This window comes from Lactuca virosa, chromosome 5 (assembly GCF_052849685.1).
Source record: "Lactuca virosa cultivar CGN04683 chromosome 5, Lactuca_virosa_CGN04683_v6, whole genome shotgun sequence".
Lineage (NCBI taxonomy): Eukaryota > Viridiplantae > Streptophyta > Magnoliopsida > Asterales > Asteraceae > Lactuca > Lactuca virosa.
The window spans coordinates 438,212,701-438,231,093 of record NC_136430.1 but is presented as its reverse complement, the minus strand read 5'-3'; the positions used below and the strand labels follow the sequence as shown (position 1 = coordinate 438,231,093).

General features: G+C 35.8%; 2 protein-coding genes across 2 annotated transcripts; one reads left to right on the top strand and one right to left on the bottom strand.

The window, feature by feature from the left end:
* Positions 1-1,210: 1,210 nt before the first annotated feature.
* On the top strand, positions 1,211-4,077 carry LOC145113804 (uncharacterized). Its single transcript, XM_079049855.1, has 5 exons — positions 1,211-1,509; positions 1,930-2,102; positions 2,176-2,298; positions 2,396-2,614; positions 3,631-4,077. Exons 2-5 carry the CDS (start codon positions 1,944-1,946, stop codon positions 4,009-4,011), a joined length of 882 nt encoding a protein of 293 aa, XP_078905981.1. The 5' UTR covers positions 1,211-1,509; positions 1,930-1,943; the 3' UTR covers positions 4,012-4,077.
* Positions 4,078-4,229: 152 nt separating this feature from the next.
* Positions 4,230-6,580, bottom strand: LOC145113803 (uncharacterized). The gene is made up of 3 exons (XM_079049854.1): positions 6,469-6,580; positions 4,680-6,187; positions 4,230-4,596 (listed from the first exon to the last, which is right to left on the bottom strand). Exons 2-3 carry the CDS (start codon positions 6,150-6,152, stop codon positions 4,447-4,449), a joined length of 1,623 nt encoding a protein of 540 aa, XP_078905980.1. The 5' UTR covers positions 6,153-6,187; positions 6,469-6,580; the 3' UTR covers positions 4,230-4,446.
* Between the last annotated feature and the right edge of the window lie 11,813 nt (positions 6,581-18,393).

The following is an 18,393-nucleotide window of genomic DNA, read 5'->3' as shown; positions in this document are numbered from 1 at the left end:
TAAATCAGTCCAACCATGCGCGATCCTACTCGGCGAGTCTGATCGCCTACTCGCCGAGTCCCTCTCCAAAACTCAGTATAAATACTTAAAATGAGATACCTGGAAATCCGGATGTTACATGCATATTCCTTAGGACAAATCCTTAGGAATGAATATTAAAGAATACCTAGTGACAAGTATTATGGAGGAATCCCTGAACTAGTACTCTCAACATAGATTATCCTTAGGGTAGATCCTTAAGAATAAAAAAGATAATGGGGATGAGAAATTAGGTTACTTGTTTGATGATTAAACATATTAATTATATTATTGTGGGTTGAAAACCCTATGTACTCACCAGGTTTCCCAACCTGACCCACTCAGTTTATTGTATCACAAGTAGCGATATTAAAGATACATTCTGTTGAGAGATTCAATGAGTATTAGGCCATTAGTTTAGTCTATGTAAGACTTGTAATATTTCGTTATGGTTATGTTTCTGTATTGAAGATGACATCCCAATGTCTTAATATATATAAAAATACATTTATTCGGAAATGCTTTGATAATATCATTATCATATTATTTGGGAACAAATTTCGCAATATTATTCTTCAAAAAGATACTCTGATTTTTGAATAAGTATAAACAAATCGGTATTTTCTGGCCGTGAAATTGGGGATGTCACAACAGTCCACACCATAATTCAGTTAGTGAACATGATATGTAAAGCACCCTCGAGCACCCATCCAGAGAGAAAACGGGAGAAAGAGAAGGAAAAAAAGGATGCTACTCATCCAGTAGAACTATTCAAACTTAGTGACCATTCGATCTCGAACGTTGTATAGCCAAACACCCAAGCAATGAGCTCCTTCGATGCAGCACACCCTATAGCCTCATAGCCTTAAAGATTGAAAATGTAGTTTTTTTCTAAAATTTTCCCGAAAAACTAAGAATGCATTTGGTTGCAGAAATTTTTTTAGTTTTTAATGAAAATGAAAATTTTGAAAACATGTTTGTTGATTCAGTTTTCAAAATTTTCACAAAAAAAATAAAAATTTTATATTTTTCAAATTATATGTAAATTAAAAAAATAATTTTTATAGTTTTTCAAAGTTTTTTAAATTTCTAAAATAAAAAATAAAAAGTCGTTCCAACCAAATCAAAAGTTTCCAAATTTTTTTTTTTTGAAAAATAGAAAAATAAAAACAGTTTACCAACAAAACTCACGTTCAAAACACCCAAAAACCCTCGCCCCTTTTTCCCCTCGCCCAAAACAGCAAAACTCATCCCTCCGGGCAACAATCGACGCATCCCTTTCATAGCCTCAACCTCGATCATCCTTCTCGTTTCCGGCGACGCAGCCGCACCGTCCTTGACTCCGGCAACGACGGTCTCCATTCTCATATCGGCCCCTCCCTCTTCATCGCGGCCCTTTCCCGTCGTCCCACTGGTGAAAGGAGGCCCTCGATCTCAGTTAGGTTTCTCGTCTCCAGCAACGACGCCTTACCCTCTCTTTCTCGATCTCAGGTAGGTTAATCGTTTCCACTTCGATCAATTTCAGGGCTCGGTTTCTTAATTTCTTTTAGGGCTCAGGGTTTTTAATTTCTGTTGTAACAGTAGCTGTATTTATGAAAGCATATAGTCTATGGAAGTAGGGAATCCGTATCTGTATTTCTTTAAATCCATTTGATCTAGAATCAGCCTTGAACTTAGCTCTCTCTGTATTGCTTAAAACTTCTGATGTTGATTTAATATGAAATAAGGGCGAACCGGATCTTGTACTGATGAATTTCTTGAATCTACAATTGCCTTTGCAGTGAAAATGCTTTAAATGTTTTCAAGTGTTCTGTAAATTGTGAATCTCTCTCATACTTTTATGCAAACCATGCTTGCCCGAATTGAGCTTAGACCCAAAACACATTCCATGATTTACCATTTCTGTTGCAGGAATAGGAAGTAAAATGAAGTACGGATTAAACCTAAGAGTCCAGTCCTCCCAACAAAAGAAGCAACCTACCAGGCCTCCTCGCCCTCCAGCACCTGGTTTTGGTGAAGACGATGAAGATGACATAGAGAGAGAAATTTCTAGACAAGCCAGCAAGAACAAGGCTCTCAAAGATGTAAGTCATCAATGAAAACAAAAAAGTTACCATTTTGTCCTTTTCCTTTTATCTTATCTTGTTTCTTGTGTAGGTAGAGGAGCAACATAAGAAAGCCCTAGAGGAAGATCCATCAGTGTTCGATTATGATGGTGTATACGATGAAATGAAGGAGAAAGCAGTTCGCCCCATTGCACAAGATCGACAGGAGAGAAAGGTATTATTATATAAAATATTTATTTATTTTCACAAAATTCACATGTTTTTGAGTCTTTTTTATAGAATATAATCTTTTATTTTTGTTACACTTACAGCCAAGGTATATACAAACATTGATAGACAAAGCAAAAGTGCGTGAGAGAGAACATGAGATAATATATGAGAGAAAGCTTGCTAAAGAGAGGACCAAAGAAGATCATCTTTTTGCAGATAAGGACAAATTTGTCACTGGGGCCTACAAAAGGAAACTTGCAGAGCAAGCAAAATGGTTGGAGGAAGAACGTCTGCGTCAACTACGTGAGGAAAAAGAAGATGTAAGTTTTAGGTGCCGTTTGTTTTTTCTAAGGCAAAATGTTTGCAGTCTGCGGACCACATTTGTAGACCTCTGCAGTAGAAGAGGTGGACCAAACGTCTGCAGTCTGAAAAAAGAAGACTGTTTTTTTTTTTTTTTTAACATCTGCGGGCTACTAAAATAAACTGAAATCTAAATAAACTGATTTTTTTAAACTTCAAAGTGGTTTTTTAATATTTTTATAACTTTGTTATAAATAATTAACGAATATAAATCAACTTTTATCTATTATTGTATAAAAAATAAAAATAAAAATAAAAATGGTATGATTTAACGTATATATTTGATAAAAACCGACAACTTTGGTTGCAAAGTTATAACTAAACATTATAATTAGTGATAAAAGAATTTGATACATAAATAGATGGAAATAAACTTCGATTTTTTCAATTAAATCCATTAAAAACAAACCATAAATATTTTCTCGAAAAATCGACGATACTGTATTAAATAATGTTTTATAAAATTTGGCAAAAAAATATAAGAATATATTATGATTTTTTTTTTCATATTTATATAAACAACTTCAATGACTATTATTGTAATAAATCTTTATTTATAAATTTGTCAAAAATATCATGTTTGGTATCGTCGAACGTTTTTTTTTAATTTTTGTAATTTTTTTTTTCAAATTGTTTATCATTAATAAAGTTGGAAAAAATATAAATTAAAAAAAACTTAAAAAAAATAAAGATATATATGTTTTTTTAGGCTAGAAGATGTCTGAAGATGTTAGAAGACTCTGGTCCACATCTGCGCCAAGAAGAGGGCGCGCAGACATTTTTAGGTCTGCAGTCTTCAAAAAAACAAACAGTCTGCGAAGGCTAATGTCTGCGCGTGGTCTGCGAGGCGCAGACAGAAGAGGCCACGCAGATCTGCAGACAAAAAACAAACACTACATTACTTTTCTTTTGGATAATAAATAGCAACAAAGTTTAATTTGTTCATAAGTAATCAATTAACATTTTGTTGTTACAGATCACTAAAAAGGGTGGTGATATGAGTGAGTTCTACTTCAATTTATCAAAAAATGTTGCTTTTGGAGCTGAAGGTAGTGAAGCAAAGAAGCCTGAGAAGCAGAGGGTGGAATCAGCGAATCCGAAAGAAGAAAATCGGGGTGAAAGTGAAACATCTGTGGGGTCCAAGGAAAGATCTGAATCCGTTGAAGCAAAAAAACCTGTTGGTGATACACAAAATAAACAAGAAGTCTCTAATGATTCCCTGAAGGAAGAATCTGGAAAGGATGACATGGCAGGTCAACCTACAACAACGGATCATCATAAAAGAAACCAGGATGCTTTGGCTGCTGCAAAAGAGCGGTTTCTTGCACGAAAGAAGACCAAAGTAAATGTAGATTAAGTGACATGTATGTTTTACAAATGTGATTTTCTAAATGTTATAAAAATTTGAGATTTAGATTGTTCATCTTTATAAATCTTGTGCTTGGTTACATAATTCTAAATTGGTTGTTATTGTGGATAAAAATAATAAATGTTGCCTATTTCTCATAAGACCGTGTTTATCATCGACTGGTTACAACATGTTTTTCCATTAAAAAATATTCTCTTTAAGCCACATGTTCAACCAACCAAATTCATTTCATAATGTATACCCATTTTTTCACTAATACAAACCTAACTACCAGAATTGAAATCGCCTACAATCAAATGTACATCTCATATTCATTGTTGTATCCCACCATGTTTGAGTAATAGAAACCATGGTGCTATGAATGAATCCCTCCATTTCCGAGTAAGTTTTGTAGATACATACATGGATAGTAAACTAGTTAAGTCATTCATTCCTATCAACTATAACAAGGGCATTTACGTCTTTTGTACACACGAGAGCAAATCCTTCTTTTGTACCCTCAATTGATCGGGAAAAAGCCCACTTCATCCAAGTAGAAAAACAATGCTTTGACAAGTGTTCTGGTAAGTCAACCTGCAAAATATCACAAATCATCAAAATGAATGATACATTAATGAAACATAATTTGACACAAATCTTTAGATAAACTAACTTACACTATTCCATGAAGTAGAATAATCATCAGTAGATAGCAACCAATAACTAGCCTTAGATTGAAATTCCATCCTGTTATATGAAAACCCCAAATCCAAAAGATCATCATTATCATCATAATCATAGCTATCATCAAACAGAGACATTCTTCTTCTTTTCTTTCTGCTCTTTCCTTTCTTCCTACTTTTTGATCTAGAAGAAGTCCTTTTATCCGAATCAGAATCACTTTCATCCACTAAACAATTATTAGTATATAACAATTCGTGCTTCCCTGAGTGGCGAAAACTTATTCCATTGCTATTAAACAAAGATTCCCAAGCTTCAGGAGGCCAAAATCCCTCAGATAAGAAACAATGAAGAGCCCAAGATTGCAACCCTAATAACTTTATCCAATTTAAGCTTTTGGTCTTTGAGCATTCTTTAACTAGTGGGACAAAACCATCATGTGACAAACTGCAAATCTGTTGCACAACATTCTTAATTTTCATCGTTTCCTCTATGTGCTCGTTTTCTTGTAAAATCTGCATAAGTTGACGCCCTCGATTTATAACCGCATTCAATAAAAGTAGTTCACTAATTGAATCTGAACCACTGTATCTGAAAAGTATGGCATCCATATACTGACATGTGTCACCAGAATCTTTAGGTCTGAGGAGCTTTTGTAGCAAATCAAGAAAACTACAGAGTTCTTTTTCATCAAGAACAATAAGAAGGTGGGAGCATAAAGATGAGAAAGGCTCTTCTGCTAAAAAATCGTTAATCACTTCCCATATCTCCTTCATGTCTTGTTTGTACATTAAACTCACAAACATGTTTATGAAGAATTTCGTATCCATTAACAAAATGTCACCATTCTTTAACGTATCAGAAAACTCATGAGATGACCAGAATTCAGGAACATTTTCAAGAAAATTGTCTACTGTTTGTTCAACATCAAGATCAAGAAAGTAATGAGGTTTTGTTGCAACCATAGCAGGGGATTGACCATGTTTGCCTTTCCATTCCAGCTCTTCCCAACAAATGTCACGATTCAAAAAGGCAAATTGGGATAATGCCTTTGCACCATTTTTATGCTCCATATCACCACTTCCAGCAAAATTAGAGAACCAAAGAAGAATACGCCTTGGATTCCCTCTAAAGAAATCCTCCAGCATGTGGCTTTTCTTGGCTAAGATAGACCCTGCTTTTTTTGGATGTTTATCAAATATCATTTGCATAAGTTGAGCTGCTAGGTCTCTTTTCTGTGTACTGGTTTTCAGTAAGGTCACAAACAGTTCACGTTTTTGCCGGGAAGATAGAGAATTTACCCCTGAAAGATCTTTGCAAAGCCAAAGTCGTGCCTCTGATCGACTTTGAGATGCAATCAATAAGCGGACTATGGAGTCTAGGTCATTCAAGAGAGATAATCTGTGTTTAAAAGAATCATCACTTCCATCACAACTCCAGTCTGGTTCAGAAAGAAACAAATGAACCATTTTGTCACTTGTGGCGAAATTTCCTACCAAGCCACCTGTAGCAGATGAAAGAAACATAACTACATAAGCATAAGTAATAGAAGCAATCTTTCCTGAAGTAGCTCCTATAAATCCTAACCATTTCATCTAATTATAAGGTTAAATTGTGATCATTGAATAGTTACAAGTTTGATTAATCCGCTTCCGACCACACCAAAAATATACCTAGCATGATAATCTATGCATACAATTAACAACACAAAGACGAAAGCACATAAAATTAACAAAATAATAACGCACATAAACTGAGAGATATATATAGAGAGAGAAAACGTACCAGAAATCGAGGAGCGTGTCGTCGCCGGGGACGATGAATAGTGAACGGTGAACGAGGATTCAGCTTTGAGCCCTAATTCCGATTTCGAGTTTTGGACTTCGGTTATGATGAAATTTGATTTAAGACCTTTAAGTTTGTATTATCGTCAAATATCACCCTCTTGCAGTCTTGCACCATTCAAATGCCTTTACTTGTGAGGTGGAAAAAAAAAGTTAACTTATGTAAATATGAGTAAATGAGTAAATGACTAACGAGAGTAAGCCTATAAATCAATTTTCAAAAAAGGGGAAAAATAGTCACGATTTTTACAGACTATCATCTGTGAAAATCTAGATGTCTTGTAATTTTTTTTATTTAAATTACAAAAACTTCGTTGACGATATAACATGGGTTACGAGAATCATAAGCGGGCTGCAAAACTTTTATGGCCTACGGCCCGTTCGTTTTCAACCATATATAAATGTTTTTTTTATTCATTCTTCATTTTTACACAACATTTTAGCAAATATGCTACAAATTCTCGCTGAAAAAGATGTTTGGAAACAACAACGATCTACATGAATCAGTAAGTTATTCAGCCTTATCTAAATTTATTTATGTTTGTAACCGGAAATTAGAAATCGTTGCTATGTGTATGAGATTTTCGCATGTGGAAATGGATTTAAACAGGTCAATACTTGCGAAAATGAATATTTTTACACGTCATGCCCTGCGAAAATCTAGGTTTTAGAAGATTATAACTTGTGAAAATCTATGTTTTAGTAGGACCTCACCTACAAAATCTAAGGATTATTTTTGATAATTACAAAAATCTAAGAGTTATTTCCAATAATTTCGTTAATCTACGTTTTAGCAGGATCTGATCTACAAAACATCTCGTAAATTACATCAGTTTTGGACTCAACAATTAATAAAATTTTCAAACAATCATCAATATTTTCATAATTTAAAATTATTGATAAGATTCTTATAATTTTTCAAACCTTATGCCAGAATGTATAAAACAATGCTAAATTATCACAACTTTTCTAAAGAAATTTTACTCGAAACAAATTTGTTAAAAATAACAAAAATTTAATGCTTTAATGCAAGTCTTTTATAAAAAATTTACTCAATATATACAAAGAATAATAAAAATTCAAAGCATGATTGATTATCATATAAACTCAATAAACATATAACCAAAATCTGGAATAAATCTTGAGACCGAAAATTGATTATCAAATAAACTCAATAAAACAGATAACTGAGATCTCAAATAAATACTAAGACTGAAAATTGAAACATTGCGTAAAAGCGATAATCAATAACTCGAACTGAAAACTACAGGCCTCCCTATAGTAAATTCCTCCGTTTCCGGGTTAACCTAGATAAAACTCCCAAGATGGAAGGAATATATCCAACTCGTGAATGTATCTTAATAACTCCTAAAACAAGGAAGAAACAAATTCTACATATTTTGGTATATTATACATCTATTTTGTAACAAAAGTATCATTACCCTTATAGTCTTTGATCTCCCTCATTTATGAGGTATCTTGTCTAAGACATTTATCATATTGAAAATGCATCCACTTGAACTCAATATTTAATCAAGGCATAATTTGTCCAAAACTTCAACAACGATTAATTAGCATCCTATGTGCTTTAAGACAAAAATTCATAGCAACGCACTAAATTATAGCTCAAGGCTATAACACAAAGTATGTATTTAAATCTTGTCATGTATCCTATATAAAAATATGCACATAAACTTACCTGATACAATGAATATATCCTTCACCTTCTGCATAGTTTTCCAATATGATTCCTATTGTGTTTAATCGAAAATCCCTTAATTTTCTCTCTTGCTTATATGTATAGATATTTTAGTAATTTGTTTCCTTATAACATGCTCTATATATAACTACATCAAATTCATGGTATCATAAAAAAAGACCGTACAAACAATTAAATATTTTATATTTCGACACGTTTATGCCACTAACCTTTTTTTTTAATTCTAATTCTTATCCACGGTTAATGCATTCATTCATTCCAAACCTTAGGCATTTTAATATTATTGATATATTATCTCGTACTCTTGACATCAAATAAAAGCGTACGTCGTACGTTTTATTTTCTTCTTCAACTAAGTTTCTCAATTCTTATCATCCATGCATAATGCATGCCTACCTACACAATCTTATTTTGTAGCCTTCACTTTGGTCAAGATACACGAGATTCTATTTTAATTTATTTTATCATTTTTATGGTCCATTTACTCATTGAATTACTTATTTATACGTAAAGACAGAGAGTGTTGGTGATTCTAGTGTCACCAACATTTTTGATAATTGGAACTAACATGTGAGCCAATGATCTTATTATTTGTACTTTATATTATATGTTTGGTGAATGCGGAGTGCATGTATATATAAGATCGAATTATAAGTTGGTACGGCAGAATCACAGGAGTCAAGGGGGCTGTGCCCCCTTGCAGGGTCCTGGGGGCAGCTCCTCTACCGGGGTCCAAGGGGCAGAGCACCTGACGGTGGTCTCGTTGACCGGTCAGCGGGAGGGGTCGTGGGGAAACTTGTGGTAAGATTTGAATTAGTTTTATTATGGAAAAATCGAATTCTAATGAGTGATTATGGTAAGATTGATAAATCTTGTCAATTTTGGAAACCATTGATTAAGCCATTAAATTTGTGATTTTCCTAACTAATTTAGAAGATAGAAACTCTAATCTATCATGCATATATTTACGACTCCTCTTTTAAGTCGTCAACATAACCCTTCTCAACCTTTTTTCTTTAAAAACAAACTCAGAATTCGTCTGACAATGTGGCTTGTGTTTATGTGTCTAGATACACAAGTGTCATTTTGGATTATCCTAGAGTGGATTTCCTATAACCCAAACATATGGTGAAAATATTAGTTCGGAAAGTGACCTTACACGATCCATAAGGAATCCGGTTCTCCACCATCACCCTACACATATTCCTCCCCAACAAAGAGTACATAAGTAGTTCGTATGTATTGATTGTTGATTTACAACTGAGTACATGAAGGAATTTATAGAATGAAATACAACTACTTCCTAATTACAAGCTGTAGACTAGGTACTAATATTGACCAAGACTTCTTCTACTCACACGTGTTGAAACACGTGTGCTTATGTTGTTATTACCCCCGACAAGCTCAAAGGAAGGACGAACTTGAAGCTTGTGTTTTAAATTTAACCAATCGATCCTTGTGCAATGGTTTTGTAAAGATGTCTGCTAACTAATCTACGGAAGAGATAGGACTGACTGTAAGACCCTTAGCTTCAATTTGTTATCTGATGAAGTGAAAGTCTAATGCAATATGTTTGACCTTTTGCGAATCACAAGATTTTTTGTTATGAAAATGGCACCGATATTATCACACAACAATAGTGAAGGACGCATGATCAGAGTGTGTAAGTCAGCCAACATTTGTTTTACTCAAATTAACTCCGCAGCTGCATACGCCAATGAACAATATTCCACTTTGATGATGGATTGAGCCACTACCATCTATTTTCGGGAGGTCCAACTGACGAGATTTGGACCATAGAAGATCGCAAAACCATATTGAGATCGATTTTCGTCTTTTTCAGAGATCTAACAACCAACCAAGAAAGCAAGAAGAGATGTGTTGGATGTAGGTTTGAAGTGTAAACAATGATGAAGAGTTCCCTTGATATACCTTAAGATTCGTTTGACAGTCTGCCAATGAAGAACAGTCGGAGAGTGCATGTATTGACAAACCTGATTCACTGCAAATGCAATGTCTGGTCTGGTAATGGTCGCATATTGTTGTGAGCAAACAACTTAACAATAGAGGGTTGGATCGGAAAAAAGGCCACCATCAAGAATAAGCTGAGAATGACTGTCAGTTAGTGTAGATATCAGAGTTGCATCAACCATATTAGTAGGAGTAAGAATGTCATTGATGTAACCTGCTTGACTGAGAGTGATTCCGTTGGGTGTTGTTTGATTTGAATGCCAAGGAATAAATGTAATGGGCCCAAGTATTTAAGAGAAAAAACATCATTGAGGCGAGTAATGAACTTCTAAATAAGGGTGTCATGTGTACCTGTCATTATTAAATCATCAGCATAAACCAAAATGTAAATAGTGGTTGATGAGGATTGATGAACAAACAAGGATGTGTCAGATTGACATGCCCGAAATCCTTGTTGGATGAGATAGGTTTTATGTTTAGTAAACCAAGCTCTTGGAGCTTGCTTAAGACCGTAGATGGCTTTGTGAAGACGACAAACATGTATGGATTTGGTTGGATCTTCAAACCCACGTGGCTGTTTCATGTAGATAGCTTCTTGTTAGTCACCATTTAAAAAAAGCATTGTTGTTCTCGAGTTAGTGCACACACCAACCTTTGGAAATAGCAAGAGATAGAAACAATCAGATTGTGGTAGGTTTTACAATTGGATTGAAAGTTTCGAAGTAATCAATGCCCTCCTCTTGAGTGTACTCTTGAGCCAGTAGTCGTGCCTTGTGTCTTTCAATACAACCATTTGATTTTGCATTTGATCTTGAAAATCCATTTGCAACCTACAAGATTAACATTGGGATGACAAAAGATAAGCAACCATGTGTTATTCCTCATAAGGGCATCATATTCATTTTCTATTTCATCTTGCCAACATGGATACTGAATGAATTGTTTCAAAGTGTGTGGTTCAATCAAGTATGGGGAGGAAATAGTGGAAGAAAGAGCTTTTAGTTTTAGGGAGTTTGTTGTAAGGTTACACCTTATGATTTGATGAGTCAAACACTCTACACTATCTGTCTGCGTCAACGTGTACTCTACAACCAGCACCATCGTATTAAGCTTATCAGCGTCAGTGCATAGCGTAGCTATTCTATGTAATCTTTTTTATATTAGATAAGTATAGAATAGATCACATATCTGGTATCTTTGTGATAAGATCAGTTCTTAGTATAGATTAGATGCAATCCCTTTAATTATGGGATTGATATGTATAGATTAGTATATATACTACATTAGGGTAAACCCTAATGTGGTGAACACGGCTTGGTGGCGTAATCGTCTTTGTGACAACACATCTTCTTGGTGAAGACAAAACCCTTTCTTGGTGAAAGAACAATATGGATAACTCTTTGTGTCATTTAATTTTCGTTCTTTATTTTCTTAGATTAAGTTTTACTTTCGTATTTATACTTGAATTGTATCCGATCAATACAAACCTTCAATTGGTATCAGAGCAGGTCTGTGATACACTCAAGTAATCATGTCGAATCTCAAATCATTTGGCCTCAACAAAATTCCTCCCTTTGATGAACACAATTTCACTATGTGGAAGACAAAGGCCATGGTTCTTGAAACCATTGATTATGAGATGCAAAATATTGTTGAAAAGGGCCCCCATATTCCTATGTACCAACCCATGGTAAAAAATGCTCCCATTGGCCCCCTAAAGCAAAAGCGAGAAACGAGTTATGATGAAGATGACCAAATACTACTTAGTATTGATGTGAAAGCCAGGACTGCTACTAGAAATTCTCTTACCTACCATGTGTATCATCTCGTTCAAAATTGTGAGTCAGCACAAGAGATGATGGATACGCCGATAGTTGCTTATGAAGGCACCGTGGAAGTCCAGGCCACAGCCATCAACAACCTTAATCGGAGATACGAGCGTTTCTTTGCTCAACAAGGCGAGTCACTTACCCAAACCTTCAATAGGTTTAACTTCTTGGTTAATGATATGTGTAGGCTGGGAATCGTCAAGCATTCATCTCAGTTGGGTCTGAAATTTCTTGATTCTCTTGGGAAAAGTTGGGAACATCACGTTGATGTTCTCAAGAATGGTGAAAAGATCGATACCATGGATTTGAATTCTTTGTTCAGTAATCGGCAAAATTATGAAGAGACCAAAGCTCTTCGTAAAGACTCAAACAAGAAAAAGTCTGTTGTACTGGTGTCTCGAAAGGAAGCAATAAAACACATCAGCGACTCAGATAACTCAGATCAGTGTGAAGAGAGTGATGAAGATCTCACCGATGAGCTTATTGCCAGCACTGCACTTATCGTCAAGCACTATGAAGAAAGCATAGAAAACGGGGTTAGAAGAGCTCAGTTCAAGGGAAGCAGTTCAACAAGGAGATCCACTTCCGAGAAGAGAAACTCATGTAATTGCTTTAATTATGGTAGCTCTGACCATTTTTTCAGGGATTACAAGGAGAATAAAGAAGCCCAGAGCCCTGAGAACTATGAAGTCTTATAAAAGAAGTTGGTGGCTCACATAAAGAAGGAAAACATCTCTCTTCCGAAAGCCTTCATTGCAAAACAAGAGGATCATGAAGAATGGATAGAAGAAGAGGAGACTTCTGAAGATAGGGGTTGAATGTCAAGGGTCTTATGGTTTTTATAAATGATTCCCCTGATGGCATATGTGACGTTGATAGTTCTCATGTTGTCAAAGGATCAAGTCCAAATCTAAGACAAACTTGGTACCTAGACAGTGGAAGTTCTAAACACTTGACCGGTTACAAGTCCCTCTTAACAGATTTTGAAGAGAAGGATGATCCAATGGTAACCTTTGGTGACAATAGTGGAAGAGCTGTTACAGGTGTTGGAACTTTTGAATGCAGGACGATTAAGCTGGAGGATGTGTTTTATATCGAGGGTCTGAAAGGCAACTTCATCTCCATCAGTCAACTTTGTGACGCTGGTTACAAAGTTCTTTTCAACCGTCATCAGGGAAAAATGTTTGATTCTGAAAACAAATTCGTGCTTTCTGCACTAAGGGACAACGACATTTATATGGTTTGATTTTTATAGGTTTAAACATTGATACTTTATTTTGTTTTTACTTCATGCTTTTCTATTCTTAAACTTCTGAACATAAGTTGCTTTCTTTCAGTTATTTATTTATTTTTTATTTTTTTTTATTTTTGTGCATTAAAACTTTCTTTTATTGCTTTACCAAAGAAGTATACACTGTACATATAATTTTTGCTACTAACATCGCCAATGTTCGTTTTTCTATTTCCTTTGTATGTGTCTGGACCTTCCGTCTCCATTTCAACATTGATCTTAAATGATTAAGATCAGTGTGTCACTTCTTGAATGCATCACTCTCCGTGTAAGAGCTAGTTGACACTGACTCTGCATCTTTTCTTCAGCAACAACTGCCCTCTCACTGATGCTGATGCGCATGCTGATTGACATGTTGCTTCATGTTGATGAGACAAAATGGGGGATAATTGTGTCACCAGGTGTTCTTCTGGACACATATCTATCCTTTCTTGAACAACCTATTTCGTTTGCGATGAGATAAAGTAATGATAGCTGACATAACACGTCTATTTTCTGTTGACGTTGCCACTACCACTCCATCACCTCAAAGATCCAAAGTCGTCTTCAACAAGACAGTGATCCCACCTTCTCTTCCTTCATGGATCACAATGAATGGAACCTTCGAGTATTGTCTTGGTGACTCTCATAACTCGAATGTTACAAAGATTGGATCCCTCAAACTCGTTGGTTACAAATATTGGTTCATGTTCTTCTTTTGTTCTTGGTGAACATAAAGCTTGGAATCAATTTGCAGAATCTCAATGAATAAAGGCATTCTTTCTCTTTGTTTACTATGAAATTTGTTTCTTTGTATGACATGGTTGATCTTGTTTGTTCTCTTTTATAGCCAAAAAAAATTCAAGGGGTAGATATCTTGGAAAATGGAAGTACATTAATGACCATTCAATTCTAAAGATTTGATGGAACGAGTCTTTATCATCTTTCTGAAAAGGTTGCACATCTTTTGCTTTTAGGAATATTTTCTTGTTTGACTAACTCTTTTGTTTGTATTCTTATATTCTTATTTTGTACCAATTTTTAAAGGATCTAACGGTGGCTTTTCTAAGCCTAGTAAGCAACTCTTGACACATCATCGTCCCTAGAAGCATGTTGTTGTATGTGACAAAATCTCTCTAAGTTTCTCATCAGCGAGACCATCTGCTGAGAACATTGAGTCACCCCCTCACGCTAACTGTCTAGCACTGTCTAAACTTTCTAAATGAGATTGCCTGGTCTAAATAAAAAATTGATAAAAAGGCTAGGATGTTTATATTTTATTCAATCACCTTTACCTGTCCTTGTCCTTGGAAGCATGCTTTCCGTATGCATCAAGTCTCATGTTCTGCTGAAACATTGAGCCAAACCCAATGGCTTACCCCGACTACATAGTCATCAGCGTAAGAGATACTTGTATGGTCCTTAAATGACAAATGGTTGTTCATTTCCCTGGCATCCTAGTCTGAGGTATGACATGGTACCTTTATGAGTTAATGGTGAATCTTTGATTCTAGATTGCAACTTACTCTATGATACGAAAGTTTAAACCACTTCTTGTTGATAAGTTAAATTGTTAATGATTCAAACTGATTTCACCTCAGCATGACTAAAAAAAATCCATTCTTTCCACAAGTATTCTAATATAGAACTTGATGATTCACTGTGTAAAGCCACACACTGATAAAATTTCGAAAGTTTGTGCCGATGGTTAGACTATGTACCGTAGGCTATCACACACACTAATCCATTCTTTCCCTTATATTAGTCTTTAAAATTTTATGATTCAGCGTAATGTACCATACGCTGAAGAGAGCTTAACAAATATGTGCCGATGTGTATATCATTGTTTGTGATATATTACACGCACCTATCCACTCTTGCAATTTTTCTTCTAATAAAAGTGATTTATGATTAAGCGTATGAAACCACACGCTGATGAGATCTAGCAAATACTATGTCGATGAATGGTAGTTTTAATCCACACTATCAGGAGACGTCACAAACCAACTAGATTATCATCATCAACTTACTCGCTGATCGCTTAAGCTGATGCTCATTGTCGCTGGTGACCTGTCTCACTTATGTAACTTCCTTGTCTCAACGATAACTTTTTGGATAGCGTCTAAAAAGATCCACCATTATCTTGGGATACGATATTTTTACAGCGCATATATCTTCACTCATGTTTACGTAAAAAGGAAAACACTTTTTGGGTATATATTGACAATTCTTCATCCTAGGTCACTTTTACAAGCAATTCAAGCAATTAAGCTCTCTCTATCTCAAAAAGACTCCAAATCATCATCTTCCTCACAGCTTTCACCATGTCAAAGCCCTTGTACGGGTTTGCCCCCAACGCTAACATCATCAAAGGTCCTTATGCTCCTGACTCTACCATCATCATTCAATCGACCAATGTGGCGTTCTCGGATGAAATCCCAAAGCAGTTCACGAACTCAGGAATCGAAGATTTTGTCAACTATGTCAAGAGCGGTTCTCTTCGATATGCATTCTGCGACTTCCCGGACCCTTTCTACCTTAAATAAGTATGTGAGTTTTACTATACATGCTTTGTTGACATTGTTGCTCGAACCATCACTGGAACCATTGGAGATAGTCAATACATGGTTACTATTGATGTGGAATCCCTTTGAACTGCTCTTCGTCTTCCTCAATTTGAAAGATACTCTGAAACTCCTTCTGAAGAAAGTTGCAAATCTGTTCGTGAAAATTTAGGGTATAATTTCAAACTTTAGGGCCTCACTCGTGATCCATACAAGAACACTCTTCGTCAATGTTTTAATGTAGGATGGAAGTATTTAACAGGTGTGATTGGAAAATGTCTTGGTCATAAGATTGGAAGTTTGGTTCAATTGAATCTATTTGAGCAAAGGATCTTATACTCTATTTTTTACAACAAAAGACAGGATTTTGCTCAACTTATTCTTGATCAAATGGTTGACTGCATTACTGGCCTTTCCTCAAAGATTATTATTGCTGCTCCATCTCAGGGTGACTTTCCTATTACTGCGAGGATACAAAAGTGGATTGAAAAACGCTATGTGGTTGAATCCTCAGACTCTAAAGAGGATGATGGTGATAATGATGATGTTGGTAATGAAGAAGAGAATAATGAGGATGATGATGAGAATGATAATGATCCAGAAGCTGGTAATAAGGAAGGGGCTGATGAGGAAGAAGACATTGATAATGATGAAGAAGAATCAACCGCTGATATGGGAGAAGACTTTGCGCATGGAATGAATTCTCCTCTAAGGATGAGCAATCACATTCGTTTTTCAACTACCACTTCATACTCTTCCTCTGCCGATGATGCTGCACAACGTGGGTTAACCGCTCCTATTGTGGAAACTGTCGAACCAATGATCCAAGATAAGTTAGCGCCTCTTTCTCCTCAAGCTGAGACTGTTCGTTCTACGCCAACTCCTATCATGGATGCTGCCTTTCATTAGGATAATCAAGAAGAATCCAACACTAACTTTCAAACTACTGTGCTTTCCAAACTTTCTCTAAATGCGCAGATTACTCAATCATTAGATAAAAGATTGAGTAAAGTTGAAAGAGATGTGGCTACAATGAAGCGACTTATGACTTTGGGTGATGATGATGATGATGATATGGTTGTTGATGACACTCCACCAAACTCTCCAAATGATAGTCCTCCTCTACCTCCGTCTCCATCAACAAATCTTCCTCCACCATCTCATCCTCCTCCAAGAAATCCTTCTCCTCCTCCTAACTATCCTCCCCAATCTGATGCTGCCAAAAAGGGGGAGAAAAATCAAGGGGATCCTCAGCCAATACAAATACAGGTGATGATTGTACCAGCTCCATCTCAGCTTGAGATGACTGGAAGGGTTGAAGCTGAAGTTGATCCTCAAAAGCATATTGTTGTTGCTGATATTCCAGACGCTGATGCTACAACTGATCAGTCCATTCTAGACACTGGTGACCAATAAAAGACTGATGACTTTGAAGGGTTTCTTGATCTTGGTTTCATGCCACAAGTTGTTGTTCCTGGTGTTCCCTTAAATGTTGTCTACCCTGGATCTTACTTTGAGGGGGAGATTTCTCAAAAGGTTCCTCAAGGAACTGATAGTGACATTGACTCTGAAAATGATCAGCTCAATCCTCAAAAGAGGAAGGCTTCCTTCTCAGGGGGAGCTCATGATGCTGAAGCTGGAAGCTCTTCTACTGCTGCTGTTGGTGATCCTTCAACATCTCCTCATAAAAAGAAAAGCAAACTCATTTTTGATCTAAATGAATTAGCAGAAACGGAGGTTACCCACTGAGGAAGTTAGAGAAATCATGTTTGAATCTAATGTTGCTATTCGACAAAAGAAACAAGCAAGAAAAGAAGAATGTCTGTCTGCCAATCTTTCTCACACTCTTGCTTCCGCTGATGAGAGTGCTAATGTTCAAAGCAATGATAATCAGGTCAAGAAAATATTCAATAATAATGTGGAGAAGCAACACATTGTTTCAGACCTGAATGACCGGGTTGATAGGAAGAAGTTTGGTGATGTTCTTACTTGTAGGTCAAAGCTTGATCTTATTATCAAAGTGAGATGCACCAAACCAAGAAACAAGTCCCTGAAGTTTCACTTAGTTAGAAAGAAAATAGAATATGAATACACTGAAGTTGTTTATACTCATGAGCTAGTCAAATTTGGCTACGAGTGGATGCAAATTCAAGAAGTTATCGACAAACAAAAAGGTATTCATGCTCAGGAAGTGAAGTTGTCAATTCAACAATGTCACACCCCCGGCCAAGGTGGAACATACCGGGAGTGCGACTAAGTTCATGGATCACGGATAAACCAAATATATAGCACAAGTACAACAATAAACAAAATAGCATTTGTATTCCATAATTAAGTTTGAATACATGGTTCTTAAATATAATAATAGTACAGTAGTTTCCCTAAACAGGTAAGCAGATAACAAAAACTAGATAACTAGGTCGTTTGTAATCCATGACCAATCTTCTGTCTGAACGCATGTCTAATGATCTCCTGAGAATACATGTAAATTTGAGGGTCAACACAAAGGTTG